The sequence below is a fragment of the Polypterus senegalus genome, chromosome 14, assembly GCF_016835505.1.
Source record: "Polypterus senegalus isolate Bchr_013 chromosome 14, ASM1683550v1, whole genome shotgun sequence".
NCBI lineage: Eukaryota > Metazoa > Chordata > Cladistia > Polypteriformes > Polypteridae > Polypterus > Polypterus senegalus.
Window position 1 is genome coordinate 72,429,315 of NC_053167.1, and position 26,445 is coordinate 72,455,759.

At 36.6% G+C, this 26,445-nt stretch overlaps 1 protein-coding gene across 1 annotated transcript in view; it reads left to right on the plus strand.

The window, feature by feature from the left end:
* The window catches only part of tgfbr3 (transforming growth factor, beta receptor III), a 252,101-nt gene that overhangs the window by 32,135 nt on the left and 193,521 nt on the right, over positions 1-26,445 (plus strand). The window contains exon 2 of the mRNA XM_039735891.1: positions 1,541-1,713. Coding sequence (XP_039591825.1) covers positions 1,653-1,713 — 61 coding nt within the window. The 5' untranslated portion in view covers positions 1,541-1,652. The remainder of the gene's footprint in view (positions 1-1,540; positions 1,714-26,445) is intronic.

Genomic DNA, 26,445 nt, shown 5'->3' on the forward strand with positions numbered 1-26,445 from the left:
GTTTGATTTACATTTTTAATGCTTAAAATGTTTTATTTCCACGTGCCACTGTGTCTTCACATTTTCCTCAGTATTTGTCATCATTTGTATGCAAGAACCAAATGTTTCTATTTCTTGCTGTCTTTTTTAAAACACAGTGACCAGTGTTACTCAGATTAGTGTTGCTCTGTATGGCAGCAATGTTTATTAATACAGATAACCAGAAATAAAGTTTGACATTCATATTCTGTAGCAGAAAAATGGAAGGCTGATCTCTTTTGTTAAGTTTACTGGAATGTAATGGTTTTCCCATAGATTTACCAAATAGGATAAAGGCTAATCTGTAACTCTGGATAAGGTGACTAAAGCCTGTTTATCCAGAGTTATAGACATGCCTGCTTACTGTAAATTAGTGAAAGGGCTGAGACAAAAGGCTTTACATTTAACAGTCCGCATAATATTCTGCTCAAGTTTTAAAACCTGTGTCTATCATGGCAGCTTGATTTGCAAATGTTCACTGCTAACAGATCAATTCAGAGTGTAACTTTTAACACTTTTGCGTAGTGTAGTCCATTTTGCAATTTGAAAGTAAAACCTAAAGAGAAAGATGTTCTTGTACGTTTTATACATCTTTAGTTTTCAGTGTTTTATTGTTTAATTAAAAATACAGTATATTTAACAATAATAGTTTTTTTAGATCTTTCTGTACTTGTTTATGGCAACATTAAACAAACTATTCTTTGCCCTTATTGTAATCCATGTTGCTTCTTGTTTACAAAGTGCTGACATTGCTGAATTTTGATTTTCTTTTCTATTATTTGAATGAATCATAACAAAATGCAGCTTCACTAAAGATTAAAAGTCATTGTCAGGTTTTATGATGTTCAAGACCACACTCTGGTAGAATGGTTTGTTGTACAGTTATGTATTAAAAATAGAAGGTTTAAAAACCAGCCAACATGATCACTGAGTTTGTGTTCACCAGGTGATGGTCATGTGAAAATGCCTTATGTATGCGCAAGCTCATAAATCAAATTTAACTTAGGAAAATGGTACTACAAATTGACATTTATAGCTGGATTCTAAAGTATTTTTCCAGCCTTTAAGATATTTTCCAACTTTCCCCCTTGACCATCTCTTTTATTCCTTAAATGTCAAAAGTCAATTAAAGAACAGGAACATCAGAATTGATAACAGTGTTTGCCCACCATCTGTTTTATGTACAACCTTAAGAGTTTTCTGCACTAATCTGATGAATATGCATGTCTAGGTGTGTTTTATTGAAATGGCTGTTAGGGGATTGTTAGGGAATGGTGTTTACTGTTGCCCTTATGTTGTAAAATTGCATCTGTGCTTTAATTTGTATAAGCTTCATCAAGTCAACTGCCATGCTACTGGTGTTGTTATAGCAGGAAAGTAACGTAAAGTTAAGTACCCAGTGCATCTGCAACAACTGTTACAACTGTTTCAACTTCATAAACCTTTACTGTATGAACTATTTGTAATATTTTGTCAGTTATAACTAGTATTTACCCTTAGTATTTGACTTTATTATTCACAGGGGATTGGCCAATAACAAAGTGACAAAAGCAACTGCATTCTGTGTGGATCAGTGTGGACAGCAACAGCCAAGGAAAAGTGGATTGGAAAACAGAAGATTCAAATTAAGGCCAATGGCTCAGTCTCAAGTTCTGGTTTTCACTCTGTTATCCCTATGGGGCTCTGTGTCTGCTGGTAAGTAGGGTTTTACTTTATCACTAAAGGAAAAGAAAAGTCTAACTAAATATGAAATTCATTTACGTCATATACTTTTTGGGTGGATTTCCTGCAGCATTTTTTCCCAGACTGTATTGTGTAGAATTTATGGATAACTATGGTCATTGTTGTAAATAATCAAGGGCAAGGGGCAAGAATGATCCTAAATGAAACAGTTTTGCCTCTTTAAATACCACGGTAAGGACACAAGTTTACTGCCAAAATTACATATAATATTAATATGCCTTTCCCGAGGTTTCTTCCATTTTTCCCTACAAGGTTTTTATTGGGAGTTTTTCCTTGTCTTCTCAGAGAGTCAAGGCTGGGGGGCTGTCAAAAGGCAGGGCCTGTTAAAGCCCATTGCGGCACTTCCTGTGTGATTTTGGGCTATACAAAAATAAACTGTATTGTATTGTATTGTATTGTATTAATAATCCTTTAACTTGTATAGCTGCTCTGTTATCACACTTAAATTTAGCTTTGACACTCTGATTCCATCTAATTTTGTGCTTTTTTCTGCTTCTTCTTATCCTGCCATTATATGCTGACTACTAAAACACTTTGGTACCATGAAAACCTACTGCAAATTCCACCACAGCACTCATAGCTATTAAACAGGCTATGCTACTGACCACTCAAACGTGACAGTTATATTAACCGAAAATAGAAATGTGTGCTTATGAAATGTCTTAAGATGTATTGCAGGGCTTACCAGTAATTCCCTCATAGTAACATCAGTGCTGCTGGTAATTTTTTAAGGGGAGCGGAAACATAACAAGTACAAGCTCTCTGGCACTAATTGACCAGACATTACTTGCATAAGGTGAATGGTTGCATCTGATTGTTCAGCAATAGTATGCCAGCAGAGAAAACATTTGTTATGAAAAGAACCAAGAGATGAATGAGTAAATATATTCAAACAAAGCATAGATCAAAACCAAAAGAGACAAACATATATACAAAGAATCAAAACAAAAAACAAAATCTTAATTATACAAATCAGAGAAGCAAAGTGTCAGAATACCAGATGATTTCTAGGACAACACCAAACATTGAAGACATTGAGAAATGAGCAATTACATGTTGTACTGTCGCAGGCTACTTGCATCATTCCATAATGCCACTGTTTATATTAAAAGATGACAATAACTGGAATATAAAATCACAAAATGGCAGTAATCATTACCCGAGCAAGTAATGAAAGTGGCAGCATTAACCTTATGTTAAGGTCAAAATATTAAAACTAAACAGCAACAGAACGGGTCAAAACTTACAAAACATGCATGAAACCTCTATGGAGGAGTACAGTCTTGTAACAATCATGACACTTATAATGGTGGTGGTGGTCCTGATTTTCAAGAATTGTGTTTGTAAACATAGAAACAAAAATAGCTGTTATGCCTTACTATTAAATCCTATAAATTAAAAGACATTATCAAATTTTCACTTTTAGAACTTCTTAAAAGTATACTCCACCCAAAAAGAACATTTTTATGTGTTACTTACCTCTTGTGTTTTGTAGTCAATTCAAAACCTTCCTCTCATTTTAATGGCTTTGATTTTTCCAGTAGTATTTATTTAATGATATTTTAGCAAAAAATGCTTGTGTTTTGTATCTTGTAAGCAAATAACATTTTAACTGAGTTGTGGATTATGTGACATCAGTAAAATTAGTTTTTAATTTTCCTGTGGATGTTTTTCATATCATTTGACGTTGTACATTATTGGTTACCATAGGCTTGTATTATATCATAAATATTTTCATCTCCATTCTCCATGAAAACATAAAAGAAAGAATTTTATTGGTCATCACTACAAGATGGGGTTAGAGACATATAAAAATGATCATTCTTGGGTGGAGTATTCCTTTAAGCAATGTATTTCCCATAGATTTAGCACTTCCACCTGGCTTCAAATCCATGTACACTTTAACAGCTGCCTAAACACTAAGGTAGAAATAAAATAAATCAGAAAAACAATATGTTAATGTGGTATTAATAAATGTTTGATATATTAATTGGGTACATGGGCCATAAAGCAAAGTATTTTTTTATTGCTCCGAAAATATATATCGCAGTAAAAAAAATGTGTTTTTTGAGTAGCTTTGGTTTATGTACTGAAACTAATGTTCACGGGCCTATTGGAATTAAAATGCAGCAATATTATAGTGTATGATGATGCTTTGACAGAGTACTCTTAGTTTCAGAGAATGTTTGTAGTGTTTCCTACTTTAGCCATCACTGTCAAATATTTTGGCTTTAATTAGCTTTTAAACACAGTAGAATGAAATTGAATGTATGCTTTATACTTACTTAATTATCATAAGTTACTCAAATGAGGTGTCAGGTTTATCTTTATATTTATGGGTCTGATCACACTAGCTCACTAATATGATTCCAGTTGCTGATGGTTTGGCCTAGAGAAGAGAATTTGTAATGGCCTGCATGAGAGTATCAAGTAAGCCCAACACTGAAGTTAGGTAGAAAAAGTTACCTGAAGGCTTTATGTTGCATTACATCAGTTAAAATAAGCAATGGCAAGCAAATGTCCACTGTAAAGGTATGATAAATAGGAACCTCTGCTCTAAATATGTCTGAATATTTAAAAAAAAACATTTAGCAGTATTCCTAAATTCACCATCATCTTTTAGAAGTTTAACAAATGCCCATAATACTTGGTAACACCCTGTCAAGGAGTATAAATGATATGTTGACTCTTGAGCAGGTGGAAATGTTTCAACAGAATGGAATTCAGAAAACCACAAAGCCCTGTTTGATGAGAAATACTTTGTCGGACAAACATAGCATTTGTCCTTTGTGGCTGAAGATTTATGATTTTATCTTGCTCTCCTTTTCATGACTTCTTGATAAACCTGATAAAAATGCAGTAAAATCTGTCGATCAATTAAGATTCAGAAGAATTTACAATTTATTATTTAATATGTTGCCAAAACAACTGCTGGTATTTTTAGCAATGCTCTCACCACCTTCCAAGAAAACAATATGTAATGCAGTTTGGCTATCTTTACTAAGTTATAGTGGTCTGCTGGGAAGTAATAAGAATATTGCCAACATTTTTAACCTATTTATAAATGATCCGTCACTGTCTATGAGATCACACTTTGTCACTTAAGTGCAGAGAGTCACGTCCTGGCCTCATTTCTATTAGTTGTTCTCCTGCATAACCTGCCCTTTGCATGTTTCCCCAGTTTCATTGTGCTTGGCAAGCAATTTTTTAAGTAAAAGCATCTGTCTGATTCATATCATTTTTCTTATTTCTTGTTGAATTATAATTGAATCCTTTACCTGGTGCTTTTTATAGAAGATAATAAAACAATACAAAAGTTCTATTCATTTTTAAGTTGTTCTGTAAAGTTTTTTCTCATATTACAGAGTGCGTGTTTCAGAAATGTTCAGTACGTTTTACTGAGACACTATTTTAATTCTGTGGTAGCAGAAAGTGTTAATTCAGAGTATTTTAAAATTGCCCTCCATGTAATAGCATCCTGTCCAGGGTTGGTTCTTGACTTGCACCTGATGCTGCCTGGACAGGCTATGGCTCCCAGCAATTGTATACTGGAGAATGTGCCTTTAGAAAATGAATGGGTTGATTATTAGAAGTAAAATCTACTTTCATGTTACTATTATTAATTTAGCATTTTGTTTTGTCCAGGATGACTGACAAAATCATTGAATTACAAATACTAATGCCATGTAGATTTTGTAGCAAGGAGGAGGTAGTTCTACCACTGGAGAGTCAGACTTGAGATGAGGCAAGCAGTAGACCTAATGCAGTGGCTTTCAATGACAGTTGGACTAAACAGTAACTGCATAAATCAGACTGGTATGATGCAAAATACATTACTAAAGTATCAAGAAACACAGGGCCTGATCTCCATGCAGACCAATAATCCAAAAGCAGTGTTTTCCATCCAATGTATGCATTTACAGGAAGTCATTGGAGTGAGATCAAGAGTGGCATGCTCTGACAATGTGAAGGGAATTATAAGTAACTATATGCATAATTTCAATTTGCCGTATGGTATATATTTTATGCTGCATTGTCATTATCCATATTTTTTCAGACTTTTTCTCACTTTAGTATTTTTGTAATGTCTTTTTTCTGTTCTGTTAAGAAAAGTGTTATAATCTAATATAATTGATGATACTCTGGTTCTAACAATGTTTTGATGAAAATGAGGAACTAAAAATGCAGAAATGACAAAAAACACTTTTGTCAGTTGACTTCTTATTATATACAGTGGTACCTTGAGATACGAGTGCCCCAATTTAAGTTTTTTGAGATACAGCCATCACTAGGTCGATTTTTTGCCTTGAGTTACGAGCCAAAATTCGAAATATGAGCCATCAAAGAGCTTGTCGCCGCACATTCTGAGGAACTGACGACAGAGGAGTTGATGGAACTACAGATGCAGCAACATACGGAGGTTCTGCTGGAGATCGGTATCGTGGAGGAGGTTTTCTCTTAAAGTGAGATAAAGAAAGTATTTGCAATGCGGGAAAAAGTTTTGAACTTTAAAGAAAAGAAACACCCTGAAAAAGTTACAACAGATCGTGCAGCAGCTCTTTTTAATGACACTTGCCTAACAATTGACTTTATTGAAAAGAAACACACTGAAAAAGCTACAACTGATCGTGTAGCAGTGCTATTTTATGACACTTGCCTAAAACTTGACTTTATTGAAAAGAAACCCTGAAAAAGTTGCAGCTGATCATGTAGTGGCGCTATTTAATGACACTTGCTTAACTCATTTCAGAAACATTATAAAGGGGAGGCCCAAACAAAGCTCCTTGGATAGGTTTCTATTGAAACGCCTTGAGAGTGAAAGTGAAGAAAGCGTTGCAAAAAAGAAAAAAAATAGTGAAGAAGAAAATTAAGTTAAGCAAAAGTGAAGTGAAAGAAAAAAAACATTACAATACGCTAATCGGCTTCGCCAACATCTGTTAATTTCTTTAGATTCTCTTTTATGTATTAGGTTTTATTTTGTTTGTATAAAATATTTGTTCATTATAAATACATTTTTCTTATGTTGAAAACATTTAACAAAAAATCGGGGTGTTTTTTTGGGGGCTGGCACGAATTAATCTCATTTCAATTGCAATGGGGAAAATTGATTTGAGATACGAGCATTTTGACTTACAAGCTCGGTCACAGAACGAATTAAACTCATATTACGTAGTGCTATGTGAGGTACATTTACATACCTGATTTTTCCATTGTTGGATCCCATCCAGGCAGGTCAGAGACAACTCCAGAGTTGGGATGTCAATTTGTCCCACACAAGCACAAACCCAGAGCTCACTCATACTAGTCTAGTCAACCTAATTTGCTTGTATTTGGGGTCTGGAAGAAAGCTCGAGTAACCTGGAGAAAACCAGTGTGTTGGCACAGTGAATATGTAACATTTAATGTACTGGCAGCTTGTTAGGTTGATTTTTGTCTTGTGCTTAATCCTACAGTGGGATAGGTTACAGCTGTCTGTTACCTTGTAATAGACAAACCAACTTAAGAAAATGCATGAATGAACTTCTTTGAACAGAATATGACAGTAAACTAGTGGAGTATAGGTTCTAAGAAAGATCAATAAAATATTGCAGGATTAGGCAGATGTGAGCTCCAGGAGTTTCTAAAATTATGTTAAGATCAATATTTAAAAACATGCCATATCCTTGTTTACAAAGTCAGCATATAGTCCTCAGATACTAGTTGTTGCAGTACATTTAATAAAACATGTTAGGATATAGCAGTTTGGATAATGGATGGATGGATGAATGGATGGATGGATGGATGGTATAGTCTTAAGAAGTTCTGTAGATGCCATCCTACTCCAAACAAAACATTACTGTTATGCTCTTGGTGACAGATTAACTTCTGTTTTAGCTATTTTGTTTGATTGTGTTGTAAAACCAAGAAAAAACATATACTGAAAAGCACTGACAAGATACTTATCTCTTGATTTACACTTTACTTAATCCTGATAGAACCAGTACATTTCAAAAGAACATAAATTAAGATTAAATATTTACTTAACAAATAAAGAAAAAAGAGGACAGTTTTCTAAGGGTTGAAAAAATGCATGTGTGTCCTTAGTTTATCCAGTTTCAGGCAGAATTTTATCTCAAAAGTTCACAAAACCTTGTAGAACATATGTGTCCTGATAGAATAGTCACTTGTGAATTGAAGACAACACTGTCTGCATATCAGATGTAATGCACTGCATTCCCCCCTAAGTATTATTTTTGTAGTGTCTTTTGTTTATCACTTTTTTAGTAGAACTTTCTTGCAGTGCAAGTGTGGTTCTCAACTAATTGATTTGTTGCAAGTGCTCCCATACTTTATTTGACCCGCCGCCATTGAAACCTACTCACCCAATTGGCATTTAGCAACCCCACAATATTAATTAATCAATTATTTCAAAAATAATTTTATGTATTAAAAAATTAAAGAGGTGCACAATAATGCATTAATTAATGATGTGTAAACTGGGAGCTTAGTGTACAGTGTACAGTCAGGAGCTTTATTAAACTAAGCAGAAATGCCCATCGTAAAAGACAGGATATGAAACATATATGTCACATACACCAATTAATCAACAATACAAAATAAAACCATCTTCATTCATTCAGCATTTCAGTTATTAAATCCTTTAAATATAATTTAATGCATAGATAGATTTCCTTCATCACCAAGGCACTTACTAGTATAAATTATGGCATATTAATGAAAGGTGCTGCTCTAGACTGCCCTACTTTCAAAAGAATATGTATTCAGATCGTGACACTAGATTCAGTTAATTATCGAAAGATAACATATAAAATTGTCATTGACTTTATAGTAAATAAATGATATCGTCTTACTGATTAATAGAAAAAAATATAATATGTATGCAGTAATCCCTCGGTATATCGCGCTTCCACTTTCACGGCTTCACTCTATCACGTATTTTATATGTAAGCATATCTAAATATATAACACAGATTTTTCGCTGCTTCGCGGGTTTCTATGGACAATGGGTCTTTTTACTCCTGGAACATGCTTCCTCAGTTGATTTGCCCAGTTGATTTTATACAAGGGACGCTATTGGCGGATGGCTGCGAAGCTACCCAATCAGAGCACGCAGTTAAGTTCCTGTGTGCTGATTGGCTCAGCGACGGAGCACCAAGTTCGATTGTGCTTCATTAACCAGGAAGTCTTGTCTCTGTCATTCATCATCAACATGTTTCGCTGTGTAAAGGGTTAACTTTTGTGCTCTTTTGTGTTTATCTTTGTGCATAGTCAAGCCCTTTTTTTATGGCTCCGAAATGATCTGACCATCGTAATGGCAGTAACATATGTGATATCGGAGACGCTCGATATTTTTTAAATAATATTTAGGTTTTACTGTATATAAACAGTGTGTTTACATACATAATTTCAATGAATCTTACCTAATATCTAAGAGAATACAAATGGTTTATGCTGTATAACTGTGCGGAAAATGTTTATAAGAGTGTGGGAGAGTTTATAAGGGCTTAAATATATAAAAATAACCATATGAACATATGGTTTTTACTTTGTGGATTTTCACCTTTCGCGGGGGGTTCTGCAATGCAACCCCCGCGATAAAGGAGGGATCACTGTATATTAATAAAGTATAATATTTATATATTAATAAAGTAAAGTATAATATTTATATATAAAATTTTTTCGCCCTGTGGTGGGCTGGCGCCCTGCCATGGGTTTGTTTCCTGCCTTGCTGCCTGTGTTGGCTGGGATTGGCTCCAGCAGACCCCAGTGACCCTGTAGTTAGGATATAGCAGGTTGGATAATGGATGGATGGATATAATTTTTTTCCAAAGCTTATTCTTAAGTTACGAGTGCATGTTAAAATTGGTGGCATTTTAAATTCAGTTTAACATTAAGTGAATCTTTTTTATCAGAATCTCTTGTAACTCACTAGCCAGTCCATCCTAAGTAGTTGGGGCCATCTGTGTTCTATACTTCTTAATGTACCATCCCACTTTGATAAAACTGAAAAAATTCCAGTAATGAGATGTTAATTGAATATAAGAGCAAAGAAAGAAATCTGTAAGTATGATTTGAGAGACAGCCTGATAATCTTTTTTTAATAACAGATAATCTCATGTTAAGAGTACTATATGGAATTTTCTTGTCCTTCTCCCAGGGTTACAGTTGAGAAACTTCAATAAGAGCTTTGCAAGAATGATGTCCGCTAATATAATTGCGACAGGTCTGTTTGCATCACCCAGCAAAGTGATATGTCTGACATTTTTAATAGGTTCTGTTGTGCCTTTGAGTGATAAGAAGCATAGCAGCTAAAGTTGACGGCTTTAGATCTGCTTCCTTTCAAAATGACTTGATATTCTTCCAGTGTGTTATTTAAGTGCCATGGGACTTAATCAAGTGTTCTGTTAGTCTTGGAAAAGGTTAAATCCATCAGAAATAATTGACCTGATCTTGTGTATTCATCGATTGCTTGTAAATCATGCATATAGATTTTTTATCTCTGTTCATTTTCCTGTAGCAGCCTTGGTGAAGTCCTGGGACATTTCATATTTTGATTATTTTTAGCCCTATTTTTACTTGTACTTAAAAAGAAAAATGTTTAAAATATTTTAAAGCAGTTAGCATTTATACAGTATAACACTTGAATTCTTTCTTGGTGTGATTAATTTAATATATGTTCACAATACTACTAAGTACACTTTCCTATTTTACTGAAGGATCATTTAGTTTCATATTTTGCAACAAGGTGGCATGTTGGTGCAGCAGTTAACATTGGAACATGGACTCAAGTATGAATCCTGTCCTGTCTGTGGAATTAACATGTTTTCCCTTTCTACCAATGAGTTTACAGCAGTGACTCCAGTTTCTTCCCATAGTGCTAAAGACATCCGTGGCAGAGCAACGGGCGCTGAGCAGGCTCCTGTCAATCATGGAGAATCCACTGCATCCACTGAACAGTCTCATCTCCAGACAGAGGAGCATCTTCAGTGACAGACTGCTGTCACTGTCCTGCTCCACTGACAGACTGAGGAGATTGTTCCTCCCCCACACTATGCGACTCTTCAATTTAACCCGGGAGGGGTAAACGTTAACATTATTAAAATTTATTGTCTGTTTTTACCTGCATTTTTATTACTGTTTAATATTGTTTTTTGTATCAGTATGTTGCTGTTGGATTATGTGAATTTCGCCTTGGGATTAATAAAGTATCTATCTATCTATCTATCTATCTATCTATCTATCTATCTATCTATCTATCTATCTATCTATCTATCTGATTGGCCAGTATAAATTAGTGTGGTGGGAATAAATAAGGGTGTATTACATTTGTGAGTTGTACAAGGAACTGACATTTCAGCTACTATTATTTCCTGTTTTAAGCACAATAATGTTATGATAGCCTAAAGTGCCATATGACCCTCTGGTGAATAAAGCAGGCTCAGACAGTTTCATCAATAAATTGATAGTTGTATGGTTATGCAAGGTAAATTTATTATCAGATTCTCACTAATACTTACTGTTTTCTTCATAATTGGGAATTTAGCATAACGACAGTGATTGCACATATTTATTGGTTTCTTCAGACACCTCAGATGACATCAGGCTTCAGAAGCAACCTATCAGTTTTAAAATTACTTTATTAATTACATTATCAATTGACATATGTATTCAGTGGAAGGCATTCAAAAATTAGGAAGTCATGAAAATAGACTTGAAATAGAAACTCAGTAGCCTTGAGGCCTTTGCCTTGAATCTAATATCGCTGATAACGCTTTAACAGGAGTAATACCAGATGGAATTACATTGGGCATTTAAACTTCTGATATTCTGTACATCACTATTTGCATGAAGGCTAACTCTGGTCAACTGAGAGAACCATAATCCACCTTCCATTACTCAGTTGAAAAGTGATACTTGATATTATTTCAAACTGGAAATTTTTTTTTTTTTATCAAGGTTCAGCTCAGATATTTTTTTATGTATTTCATTTATGTAATTATAAAATAAGCAGCCCAGTCTTTTTCAAAACTTTTAATTGTAATTACTGTTTTATTATACATGAAAAATCACTTTAGATGGAAGGCAGCACGGTGATGCAGGGGTAGCACTGCTGCATCACAGTAAGGAGACCTGGGTTCGCTTCCCAGGTCCTCCTTGCGTGGAGTTTGCATGTTCTCCCCGTGTCTGCATGGGTTTCCTCCGGGTGCTCTGGTTTCCTCCCACAGTGCAAAGACATGCAGGTTAGGTGCATTGGCGATCCTAAATTGTCCCTAGAGTGTGCTTGGTGTGTGTGTGTGTGTCCTGCAGTGGGCTGGCGCCCTGCCCAGGGTTTGTTTCCTGCCTTGTGCCCTGTGCTGGCTGGCATTGGCTCCAGCAGACCACCGTGACCCTGTGTTAGGAAATAGCGGGTTGGAAAATGACTGACTGACTTTAGATGGAGCTCTCTTGTCACACAGCTCTTAACATAGTATTGTATTTTATTATATTTGCATTTTGTACATTGGATTGTGTTTTGTTATTTTATTTTGCCCTTTAAATAAAATTACAAAAAAAAAGCCTGAGCAGCACAGTAGTGCAAGTGGTTAGCATTGCTGCCTCACATATCCAGCACTGGCCACCTCAGAGAGTCTGAATTGTTTTATAGAAGTCCAATAATAGAATTGAACATTTCAGTAGTTCAGATTGTGTGGACATGAATGGATAAGTAAGTTGGAGTAAGACAAATTAGTAAGAGGCTCTAGAATTGAGATACTTTGAAGCTTACCGTATGCTACTCTGAGGTGGGTGTGGCTGGTTTATTTTGAAGTAGAAGTTGGAGATGTGGTAGATGAGGTACATAAGAGGAACTTTAATCTCAGGCCCTTGGCCTTGTTTTTTACACAGACATATTTTCTCATTCAATGTTTTTAGATGAAAAGGACGGATTTACTCTCATATCCACACTGATGCTGTTGACTTTTGAATTTTTCTTTCACAGTTCTCATACGGTAGACAAATAGCTACAAAGCTGAGTATATTGGTATTTTTCCTGGTTTCAGTCGCATAGGCTTCTTTGATGTGTTGCCTGCAATTGACATAAGACCCCTATATGCTTATGCACATCCCTGCCTTTTCTTCTACTACCTCTGAATATACCATTTTATAAGTACTGAGTTGTTTTTGAGGCTAGCAGTTTTAATGTTCAATTTGACTTTGTAGATGCTTCCAGGTTACAGTTGTGGACCCTTGGCACTACAGATTGTATTAAGTGGGAAGGTCCTGGTGTTGCTTTGTTTATTAATATTAGTCCTTCCCTAACAGTCTCACAGAAGGAATAATCCTAGCCTCCACCAGGCTGATGAGTCCATGACGACAGTACCAGCCTGATCTGCACAGCTATAAGAAAGTATTTTATAAAATGGTTACCAGGCATCTTGGCAATATCCTGCTGTATCTTCATAAATGAGTAATTACTAAATACTGAGGTACTACTCTAAATGCCACTACCTTTATGAAAATAAAGACTCTCTATCTTAGGGTCATGTAAGTACTACAACAGTATATCTGCATATGAAATACTGTATATTGAATCAATCATAGCCAAGTAGCAAAACCTGATTACCTCGTTCTATGCTCTTTAGCAGTATATTTGCTAACATTGTAGTCCCTAACTGGACCCCCTTGCCTTTATGCAATATTTAATAACCAATCATTTTAAGGCAAGGTCGATGAAGTTTATATGGCTTATCATTATTTTATTGTCTGGAAAAAAGTGTTCTATGGGCATATAGTATAAATAAGAAATACAAAACCAGTATTAATGTTTGACCCCTTTGAAATATGTTAGTCACTCTACTGCAATGTCCATAATTTGTACTGAAACATTAAAGGCCTTACACTTATTATTTGTAGTTAATTTAGATTTTTCTGAGTCACTAACCAGTGGTGTAGTTTTTGTGATCATAGTATCAAAATTCTAAGAGCTTTGGGACTAGATTTTTTTTTCTTTTTTTGTTACTCAACATACACCCACTTTACTAATCGAGATAATTAACTTCATTGTCAACTTTATCCATCTGTTCATGAATCAGTACTGGGGCTAGATCATATGCATATGGCCATGTTTATGCCAAAAGGTTTGGAATCACATTTGCAGCCTGTTATAGAAGTGAGATAAACAATGGAGGACAGCATCTGTTGTGAGTAAAACTAATTTGTGCCTGTTATGTTTTCTTCATTACAGCTAGGGTGAGATCATACAAAACTTTTCCATTTACAAGTTGTTCCACTGGAACACTTTTGTTCTTGCCAGCATTGTTTTTCCCTTTTGGTAAGTCAATAATCTCATACTTTGGGCTGAAAGATGTAAGGATACACAATGCAAGGAACAGATTGTGTTTTATACAGTTTCACTGCCATTAACATTCCTTATGTTTATCTCAAGAATTATTAAACGGGTACAGAGATTTCCGGTCTCTATCAGAAACAGCTGTTAATTGTGAATGGGAAGACCCCTCGATAGGGAATCAGGTTGCCAAATTTACTGACCGCTTTTTCCTGAGGATATATTACATGCATTATTACAAAAGTTTTTGTTTATACAGTTTGTTTTATACAAATTTCATTTACAAACAAGGTTTTTAAAGTAAAAGTGCTAGTAGATTCTCTACTTCTTATTTTGTAGCTTCTATTTATATACCTAGTTAAAATCATAGAGAAGTGAGTAGTAATAATAATAATAATAACAATAATAATTTTGGCTGTATGCCTTCAGTATGTTGGAATTCCTCATAAGGCTTTCATATAAGAAAATAATAACATTGACAGTAATAACAACCAAAATCCAAATGCTGACAAAAAATAATAGGATATACCTGTAAATACTCAATGGTTCCTTCTTTTGCCTGAGAACTGGAAAAAATGCATACAGATAAATGAAGGATGGATGTGTTTGCTAATGAATAAATTAAAAAGGGTATATAAAAAGTTAAAACACTGTCATCCAATACAACTGATAGACATTAGCATGTCTAACACAAGACCCAAATCAGTATTATAATAGCCATTCATTCATCATTAAGTATGTCAATGATTCAGCCATTTATAAGAAATGACTTTAGACGTTTTAGGTAAATTATGCTACCAGCCAATGATAATTTATCTAACTATAATTTATTTATCTTATACTTACAGTACCTAACAGGTATCCTATTTAAGAAGGGAGAAGTACTGTTAATGATGTGTGATGTTGGGTTAAAGGTGATTACATAAAAGCAAATCTGGGTTGGAACTTAAGTCCAAGTGCAAGTACAAGTAACCATTAATTGGTTTGTCATAATGTAACTTGTATGGCATCAGTCATTTATACAGTTTACTTCTGCTCTCATGCTCTCAATGAGAGAGATCACTAGAATGCTCTTAAATTAAATTAGTACTCTATCTTTTTTTTTATTTCCTAGATTTTCTGCCTTAATTATAGTCAAGTCACGTAATATGAATGTACAGGGGCCTCATGTATAACGCCGTGCATAGAACTCGCAATATAACATGGCGTAAGCACAAAAGCTGAAATGTGCTTGCGCACAGAAAACTCCAGATGCAGGAATCTGTGCGTACTCCAACTTCCACGTTCTTCCGCTGCGTGAAAAGTAACGCTCGTGCATGCGCTTTATGTAACGCCCTAACTCCTCCCAGAATTACGCCTCTTTGAATATGCAAATGAATATAAATCGCCCTTAAGCGCAGCCTTCTGTGAAAAGACAATGGGAAAAGCATGGGGGAAAATATAAGAATTTCAGCGAATACCAAGTGGAGCCAAAGGAAAAACATACTATTTGTTCAAATAAACCGTGGTATAATCAACAAAATGAAGTTGATCGAGTGACATAGCGTGTTGGAGAAACTAGAAAGCTCACGTTCACAAAGCCGCACAGTGCCACAAATAAAAAAGTCACATATCAAAGTCGAATTGTAGCCCACTGTCTTAGTGTCATATGAAAGCTTATTAGGGTACATAGAAAAAAAGGCATACAGTGAGGAAAAAGCACTAAATGTCAACTTCAATCTCGACATTTCCACTTTAATCACGTAGTTTATTTTGTCATTAAAGTAGAACATCATAAACTTCATCTTAAAATCGTTTACTCAGCCAGTTTCTCAAATCACATCGTAATTAAAGTAGCACGTTAATGCTTTGTTTTGTATGTGATCTTCTATGTGCTCTATGTGTGTAAATCACTACTTGCTTCTTAAACCGGCTCTCTTCCTCCAACTGGACACAGAATCCATTACATTCGTGATATTACAGCTCTCTGAATAACTAAAATACTGAGATGTATACGTGATATCATTTTCATGATGATAGAAGTTAAAGCACGTTATTAAACATGGGTTTCACGGCGCAGTGATTGTGTGCGACCTTCAATGAAATAATTTATTGCAGCAGTACTCAGGGGCGGCTCTAGGCTTGTGGTGGCACTGGGCAGAGGAAGAATCAATGTCAATAAGGTAGCTTATGCACGGTGGATGGCCACGTCCGTTGTGGACACTGCATAGCCGCTTTGTGCTCATGACACAAGCATTTAACTTTTGACGAAATTTGTCACTGCGTTTTTAGCTGTGTTGTTATTTTCTCTTTCTGTTTTATATTCAATATATATTGGTGTGGCCGCCACTGCAGTCCTTGCTTTTCTTTCTCCAAGTAACTGATCGCCACATAATCAGCTCTGTAATAGACATTATGCCATCTGTAAGCTTAGAGCGCCGAATCTTCAAAACGTTTAAGGAACATTGAAATATCTTTGTAGTACATGTTTAATTATTCTATCCTTCACGACAGTCCCAGTTAAGAATATAGATTATTTAAATGAAGTTAAAGTTTTATCTATATAATATAATAAGCATATTTTGCTGCATTTCATCTTAAAAATGATATCGTCATCATATGTAAATACACGCTTTATAAAGTGGGTCAGGTTGTGCGATATTATAACTGTAGTGCAAGTTTACAGTGGGGTGATTGTACTTATAAGTACAAACAGTTCTACAAGGAGCAATTGATTAAGTGCGTTTAAAGTTCTTGGGATGAAACTGTTTCTGAACCGCGAGGTCCATACAGAAAAAAAGGCTTTGAAACGTTTTGCCGTGGCTGAGACAGCGTGTGCTTGAAGCTGTATACCGATAATTCTCTTTCCGATCAGCTGCTGCTGTGATTCACACTCAGATACAGTGATATAAATACTCCGAGTGGTGCAGTGAGAGTAATATGGAAAAAGATGATCCACTGTGGCAACTCCTAACTGGAGCAGCTGAAAGAAGAAGAAGAAGAAGAAGGTGCAGTGAGAGTAACAACGCTAAAGCAGTTATGGTATTTGGAATACTATGGCTATTCCCTAGACCATTATATTGTTACAAGTTAATTACAATCAGATGCATTACACTAGTAAACAATATGCGGTTAGTTTCAGTGTATTTATAAAGCCTCATCAGGAAAATAAGGTGTAACCACACAGGAACAGAAGCATTGCTTTGACGCTGGGTGCCGCCAGTCTGCAAAACCGAGTGGAGAACTTGCGTACGACAAGGTATGAAGTACCGTGGAAAAGTGCGTGGCTTTACGCCAAGTGTAGGTTTTATACATCGCGATTTGAACGTAGAAAAGTTCTTACGCAACATTTCTGTGCGTACGCACCGTTTATACAGGTGAGTGGAAAACTTGTGTGCGAGGTCCACAGCAGTAGGGCAATATTAATTTAAGTGCAAATTTACAAAACAGAGTATACACATAATACATACATTTTATATATCATTTCATCAGTCACATGTTGTACAAAATAAACTCATTGCATAAGTAAACAATTAGACATAGTGGCAATTCGTACACTATACAGTGCATACTAAGAGCATAAACTAGTTGTGGTGCAGTAGAACATAGAAATGAAGGAACAGCTGCATTAATATGGGAGAGAGGTGGTTTGAAACACGACTCATATTTGTGGCATTTGGTATAGAACTCTAAACAGCAGTGCTACTGATAGTGATCTGCTAGAATGAAATATGCAAGCATTTTATTACGGTATGCATTACAAAGTATATTCCAATAGAAGATGCATAAACATTAACGCTGAAACCCAACAGAGTGTAACTACTGGACTGACAGAAATTGGTTAATATACTCTATCTATCTATCTATAAAATATATATATGTATGTACTATTTATATATATACAGTATAATATAAGACATTCTGAAATGTTTGTATATTTGTCAAAACTGGAAATGCCAAAGTTTCCTTTGCTATTTTCTTTGTAATTAGTATATTTTATAGAGTATGCTGTCTTAATTGAATCCAAAGTTTGAAAAATGAATGCAAAAGAGGAGCAATTACTTCAGTGCCAAATTCACTTATTTTTAAGAAATACTTCTTAAAGAGCAGAAAAGCTCCCCTTTACCATTCAATGTTGTTTGCTCCTATGTCTGCCGTGCTCATTGCTGATCATCAACATTTGGATACAATTAAGTGAGAAAACAGGAAAGGGTTATTTAAAAAGAAAGTGGGTAAAGAAATATTAGCATTTAAAGTGATGGCAAAGAATATAAATATTTATGAATTTCTTAGAAATGCTTTATTTGTAGGCCTGATAAGTATACAATGACATTAATTAAAACTAAGAATGATGCACTGATTCTAAAATTGGTTGGAATTAAAACCTACAACCATGGGGATCCCTGGAGACTGGAGTTGAAAACTGCTGCTGTAATTGAAAACTGACATGTTCAGATCCTTGAGTGATACATAGTGGTGAAGATGCCAAAGGATATAGTTTCTCATAATGAAGAGCTCATCCAATCATAAACTTGGAAGTTGTGAGAACCTTGAGTTCCAAGCCTTAGCCATTTGATATCATTATTTAATTCTGTGGATAATATTTTATAACCTGAAAAAAATGAGAAAGTTTCTTTGTGGGGCTGTGTAATTCTAAACAATTTAATGACATGTCAACCATTAAATAACTGTTAGCAAGAATCTATACTAATAAAAGGCAAAGCCCTCACTGACTCACTCACTCACTCACTCACTCACTCACTCACTCACTCACTCACTCACTGACTGACTCACTGACTCATCACTAATTCTCCAACTTCCCGTGTAGGTAGAAGGCTGACATTTGGCAGGCTCATTCCTTACAGCTTACTTACAAAAGTTGGGCAGGTTTCATTTCGAAATTCTACGCGTAATGGTCATAACTGGAACCTATTTTTTGTCCATATACTATAATAGACTTCTGCTCGATGTAATTTAGTGCCTGCCCATATAAGGCCATCCGTCAGCGCCAATCCAATAGAAACACTGCCGCTAAATATTCATGGGTGAAGGACTGTGCTAATGCAGAGGAAGATGAGATGGTCAGGGTGGTGTTTGGCACAAACTCAGCAAAACTGCGAGAGAAACTTTTACGTGCCGGGTCTTAGCTAACATTAAATACAGCCGTGGGGTGGAAAAAGTCAATGTCCCGCTAAAGGAAGACAGTGTAAAAAAAACCCGTGCATGCAGTGTGTCACGTCTCAGATAAAGAGGAAGACGAGCTGTTTATTGATGCAGTAAGAAACGAATCGATGAATGAAACCTGTTATCTTTACAACGATTGACAAACACGGAATGTAACTTGAACACAACACATCCTACAAATACGAACCTGATTGAAAGAAATAATGATAATCAAATCCTTGATGACAGCAACACTCAGTAACACTCACAAAACAAATACTGTATATTGACAGTCATGTTACGTTATTTTTAAAATGTTCCCTTTTCTTTTTCATAACTTCTTTAACACACTACTTCTCCGCTGCGAAGCGCGGATATATATATATGTATATATATACCCGATCTACATACTCTCAAATAGACAAACCACATGCCGTGGTGCAATGGTAGTGCCGATGTCCGAGGTTCGATTCCCGAGAGGGGGTGCACTGAGTATGTATGCGCGCTTCCCAATTTATTTTACCCTCGCATCCCCTTGGTTTGAGACGTATGAAAAAATATGCGGTTAATGCAGAAAGACAGATCACCAATTGAAGCTTTATGAATAATGAATACTTTATTCGCCATCAATGATTGTTTTGGTAAAGCCATACTCAGTGTATTCATTAGATGAACGGTAAAAAAGTAAGAGCGAGGGGAGGATGACTTATTGAGGCACGCAGGCGAAACCACAATAGCACGCGTGGTCGGTGTGCATCAACTCGATCTGAATTGCGCGATCACATTCAAAAAAATATATCTTTTCAAGTTCTATTTACTCGACACAAATATCTTTGTTTGGAATGTAAGGTAAATTTACTCTTTACATTTATATGGTGAAGAAAAATGTATGCAATGATGCCTACATTTAACTTACATTCCTACCAAAGATATTTCTGTCAACTAAATAAAAATTCCTTCTATTTAAAATTTAAATAGAACTTGAACTGATACGATAGTTCATAATATCCACGCAGACTTGCACATAAGAGCGGGAGTCATCCGTTTTAACAAACAGCGTATTGCACTGATACGAAATAGCCTGCCCATTTAATTATTTAGGAATGGATAAATAAATTAATATTTTGTACAAATAATGTTTTTAATTTTTCTTCCTTGATGGATTCTGGCACCCCCAGCAACAGTTGTTTGCACCCCAAAGAGTGTATATATATATATATATATATATATACACATATGTATATATGTACAGTAGATATGTATGTATATGTATATATATGTTTATATATGTGTGTGTGTGTGTCTTGTGGCATCCTCCTCCAGACTGCGAGGGGGCGTCCGCCCTGGTTATGTTGGGGGCCTCGGGTAAAGGGCTTGGAAGCCCAGCCCTGTAGGAACCCATGGCCACCGCCAGGCAGCGCCCCGGTGCCTGAATATCCCTGGAGCCCAGCACTTCCGCCACACCAGGAAGTGCTGGGGGGAAGACGACAGGGGACACCCGGACGGCTTCCAGGTGCGCAGCCGGCACCTCTGCCACACTGGGGCTTGTCTGCGGAGGAGTGCCGCGAAGCAGCTGGAGCCCATCCGGGTTCCTATTTAAGGGGCCGCCTCCCTTCAGTCGATGGTGGAAGTCGGGTGGAAGTGGACAGAGCTGGAGAGAGGACTGGAGGCGGCCAGGAGGAGAAAGGCACAAGGACTGTGAGGCCTGGACATTTGGGGGATCGGTGCTGTAGGCACTGGGGTTGTCAGTGCACGTAGATTACTTGTAAATATTAGTATAATAAACAGTGTGTGGTGGAGTCAACGATGTCCATCTGTCTGTGTCCGGGTTCAAGTCCACAGTATGTATGTGTATATATATATATAGGGCGGCACGGTGGCGCAGTGGTAGCGCTGCTGCCTCGCAGTTAGGAGACCCGGGTTCGCTTCCCAGGTCCTCCCTGCGTGGAGTTTGCATGTTCTCCCGTGTCTGCGTGGGTTTCCTCCGGGCGCTCCGGTTTCCTCCCACACTCCAAAGACATGCAGGTTAGGTGGATTGGCGATTCTAAATTGGCCCTAGTGTGTGCTTGGTGTGTGGGTGTGTTTGTGTGTGTCCTGCGGTGGGTTGGCACCCTGCCCAGGATTGGTTCCTGCCTTGTGCCCTGTGTTGGCTGGGATTGGCTCCAGCAGACCCCCGTGACCCTGTATTCGGATTCAGCGGGTTAGAAAATGGATGGATGGATATATATATATATATACAGTATATATGTATTTGTGTGTATATATGTGTGTGTATGTATATGTATGTGTGTGTATGTAGATATGTATATATATGTGGATGGATGTGTGTATATATATATATGTGTATATGTATATATGTATGTATATATATATATGTTTATATGTGTGTATATATATATATATATATATATATATATATATGACAGCAACACTCATCACTCACAACAGTGACAAAACAATTACATTGACAATCATGTTATGTTATTTTCAAAATGTTTCCTTTTCTTGTTCATTACTTCTTTAACACACTACTTCTCCGCTGTGAAGCGCGGGTATTTTGCTAGTGTAGAATAAACCCTTGCTGTCAGTGCCTAGGCAGTTGAAAGACAGGCTCTTTTTATAATCTGTATCAATCAAATCCATGACTGGAGAGTCAGCAATGACAAGTCAGATATCCTGGGGCCTGATATATGAATGGTGCATACTCACAAAAATGTTGCATACGCCTGTTCCCATGCTCACATTGTGATGTATAAATACTAAACTTTGAGTAAAGCCATGCGCATTCTCACTCCAGCACAATCCATTGCTTACGCAAGTTTTTGCTTCCGTTTTGCAAACTGACGGCACCCAGCGCCAAAGCAGTGCTACTGTCCTTGTGTGGTTTCCCTTTCTTTTTTTAGATCACATCCCTGACGCGGGTTTATCAAATACAGTCGACCCTTGACATACGACCGGCCTGACATGCGAACAACTTGATTTACGACCAAAATTTTTATTTTGATTTATGACCAACATTTTGCGTTACGACCCGAATGCGGTCACGTGTATTCGTTTGTGCGATTGTAAACAAACAGCCGAGAGCATTCGTAAGCGTCAGTCGGAGCTCAGATACATGTGTTTGTGGACGTAATTTCGGTCAGTGCAGTGATTTATCTATATATATAATTCACTAAGACCATGGCAAGCAAGACGCATAATTGCTAAGGAAGGAAGAGAAGATAACGAAAGTAAAGAAAGCGATTGTTAAGGGCTGTTAGCTAGCGGGCTGGCGCGGCACATGATGATGTCATCAGGCTGAGTCAGCACCGGCTTGCTTTGGAGTGTATTATTACAACAGTTCACAACACGGCCAGCTTTGAACTGAGTGCTTGACTACTGTCATTATTAACTTGAGAAACAGCGATCACAATCGAAACGAAGAAGGAAATTGTGCGGAAATATGAGAGTGGCGTTCGTGACCAATCTCGCTAATATGTACAGCATGTCGAAATCCACCATCGCGACAATTTTAAAAAGAAAAGATTTGCATAAGGAGGCTCCTTCTAAACAATAACCACCTTCCGTTTCATTCTCCTCCTCCTCTCTTCCTGCAGCCCAAAGATGTCAAATTAAATGGTGAGTACAGTATGAAATTGTTGTTTCTGGTAGGCTAGGCACTTTTTATAACTTTTTGGTTAGTACATTAGAAAAATTGTTGGTGTTTTGGTAAATTATGCACATTATATAACCCTTTTTTATTATGAAAAGGTTAAGTAAGTGTTGCTGTGGGAGGTTCAGAGCGCATGATGGGTATTTCCATTATTTCTTATGGGAAAAATAGTCTTGACTCACAACCAACTTGAGTTACAACCAGCCCTCGCGAATGAATTGAGTTCATAAGTCAAGGGTCCACTGTACTCTGAAATTAACCGCATATCGTTTATAAATTTAAGGCACCTGATTGTAATCAATCTGTAACAATATAATGGTGCACAGTATGACCAAACTAAAAAAAGCAAACAGTCCTTTCTGTTGTGGTGCTCGGCACCAACTCTACACTATAAATGCGCCAAAAGAGAATGAATTTGGTTATGTAAATAGAAACCATTTTCACTCTATTAATGTGCTGTAATTAGCAAAATGTAAAAACAGGTAATCAGATGCAGCATTTCTTTTTTAACCAATTCTTTTGATTTGTAGTGAATATCACATAGTATAGTCCTTATATTTTAAGTTAATTGGCCACATCACTTGTAGCATCCACTATTGCACTGTTTATGACTCCAGAACAGTGTCTGTCAGAGGTGTATTTGCAGCAGCACCATCAACATGTGGATTCGCATCCTCAGCACGGGGGTCAGCTATTGTCTGAAACAGAATAAACAGATGGTGGGCTGTGACTCGCTTTTCACATTGACTTTGATATCTGATCATTTCTTTTTATTTCGGGCACTGTACAACTATCAGTACTTGAACTTTGGAGTGTCTCCGCCACTCTATCACTCCATCACTTTTCTGTTTTTTATACCACTGCTTAAGCCAACAAATAGCACGTTTCTCTGAGCTAAAAATCTTTTTTTACTTGTGCTTTTGCTGTTGTCTTTTAACAAAGCAATGAAGAAAAGGGACAATTTATATTGGTTTGCATATTAAAATATGCAAAATTCTGGGTGGAGTCGGGTGGGGCTGTAGGCATGTGCACATGCGTTAAATTTCATGTTTATTGGGATTTGTAAAGGGGAAGTTCGTGGAACCTGGCTTATGAACAGATTTATGTATTTGGATTTTTTATGCGGATGCACATTTCCACTTTTGTCCGTACGCCATGTTTTAGTGTGAATTTTACCCTCTACTTTTGCCACTCCAGGGGCCTCATGAATAAACAGTGCGTATGCACAAAAATTTTGCGTAAGAACGTTTCCACGTTCAAATCGCGATGTATAAAACCTAAACTTGGCATTAAGCTACTCACATTTCCACGGTTTCTCATACCCTGGCGTACGTAAGTTCTAAAATCGGTTTTGCAGACTGGCGGCACCCAGCATCAAAGCAGTGCTACTCTTCCTGTGTGGTTATCCTTTCTTTTTTAGATCCACATCCCTGATGTGGCTTTATAAATACACTGAAATTAACTGCATATTGTTTATTAGTTTAATGCATCTCATTGTAATTAACCAGTAACAATATAATGGTCCATGGAATGGTCAAACTATTACAAATACCATAGCTGCTTTAGCATTTTTGCTCTCACTGCACCTTCTTTTTCTTCTTTCATCTGCTCCTGTTAGGGGTTCCCACAGCGGATCATCCTTTTCCATATTACTCTCACTGCACCACTCGGAGCAGCTGATCAGAAAGAGAATTATTGGTATACAGCATCAAGCACACGCTGCCTCAGCCATGCTTCCTATTTGAACTGCTTCTCACACGGCAAACACTTCAAAACCTTTCCTGTATGGACCTCGCGGTTCATAAAGAGTTTCATCCCAAGAGCTCTAAACGGAATCAATCAGTCCATCAACTGCTTCTTGTAGAACTGTTTGTACTTATAAGTAGAATTACCTCACTGTAAACTGTAAACTTGCGATACGGTTATAATATTGCACAACCTGAGCCACTTTATAAAGCGCGTATTTACATATGATGACGATATAATTTTTAAGATGAAATGCAGCAAAATATGTTTATTATATTATGCAGATAAAACTTTAACTTCATTTAAATAATCTATATTGTTAATAATTAAAGGACACGGTGGAGCTACACTAGCAAGGATATGGAGCTCCTTTCACGGATTGTTCCTGCCTCGCACTGTATGCTTCACTGGGACTGGCCTGAAGGATAGAATAATTAAACATGTACTACAAAGATATTTCAATGTTCCTTAAAAGGTTTGAAGAATCGGCGTTCTAAGCTTACAGATGGCTTAATGTCTATTACAGAGCTGATTGGGTATTTGGAGAAAGAAAAGGAAGGACGGGAATTGGGGGTTAGTACGTTTGAAAGAAACAGTACTGCTGCAATAAAATCGAAGATTGCGCACAATCACTACGCCACCGTGTTCCCATGTTTATTAACATGCTTTAACTCCTATCATCATGAAAATTATATCAAGTATACTGTACATCTCAGTATTTTAATTATTCAGAGAGCTGTAATATCATGAATGTAATGGATTCTGTGTCCTGTCGGAGGAAGAGAAAGCCGGTTTAAGAAGCACGTAGTGATTCACACACATAGAACACATAGAAGATCAAATACAAAACAAAGCATTTAACGTGCTACTTTAGTTACGATGGGATTTGAGAAACTAGTAAATTATATGATTTTAAGATGATGTTTATGATGTTCTACTTTAATGACAAAATAAACTACGTGATTAAAGTGGAAATTTCGAGATTAAAGTTGACATTTCGTGCTTTTTTCCTCACTGTGTACCTATTTTTTTTTCTCTGTACTCTAATAAGCTTTCATATGACACTCAGACGGTGGGCTACGACTCGCCTTTTCATGGCGACTTTGATATGTGACAACTTCTTTTTTATTTCGGGCACTGTGCGACTCTGTAAACTTGAGCTTTTGAGTTTCTCAAACACGCTATCACTCAAACAACTTCCTTTTCTTGTTTATACCACTGTTTAAACCAACAAATAGTACGTTTTTCTTTGCCTCCACTTGGTATTCGCTGAAATTGTTCTATTTTTTCTTGTGGTTTTGCCATTGCCTTTTCACAGAACGCTGAGCTTAAGGGTTATTTATATTGATTTACATATTCAAAGCGGCGTAATTCTGGGAGGAGTTGGGGCGGGACAGCAGGCGCGTGCATGTGCGTTACTTTTCACACTGATTGGGATTTATTTAGCAGAAGAATGTGGAAGTTTGTGTACGCACATTCCCGCTTTTGCGCTTACGCCATGTTATAGTGTGAATTCTATGCAAGGCGTTATACATGAGGCCCCAGGTGTGTATTTCAATATCAATGTCCCTATCAAAATAACACCTACTACTGGTTGTAGTTAATCTCAAATACAGAGATTTTTATATTTGCATGTGAGAAGTACTGTACATTAACTTACTTTAATACTAATTGTGCTCATTTGCACTTGTTATCATTTTGAGTCAAATGCGCACTGTGCACTGTGCATGTTGCCTACCCCATAAAAAAAATTGTAGATTACAATATTGAAAGCAGGGTACTGTTTAGAAAATAGTTCATATGTTTTAATAGGGATATA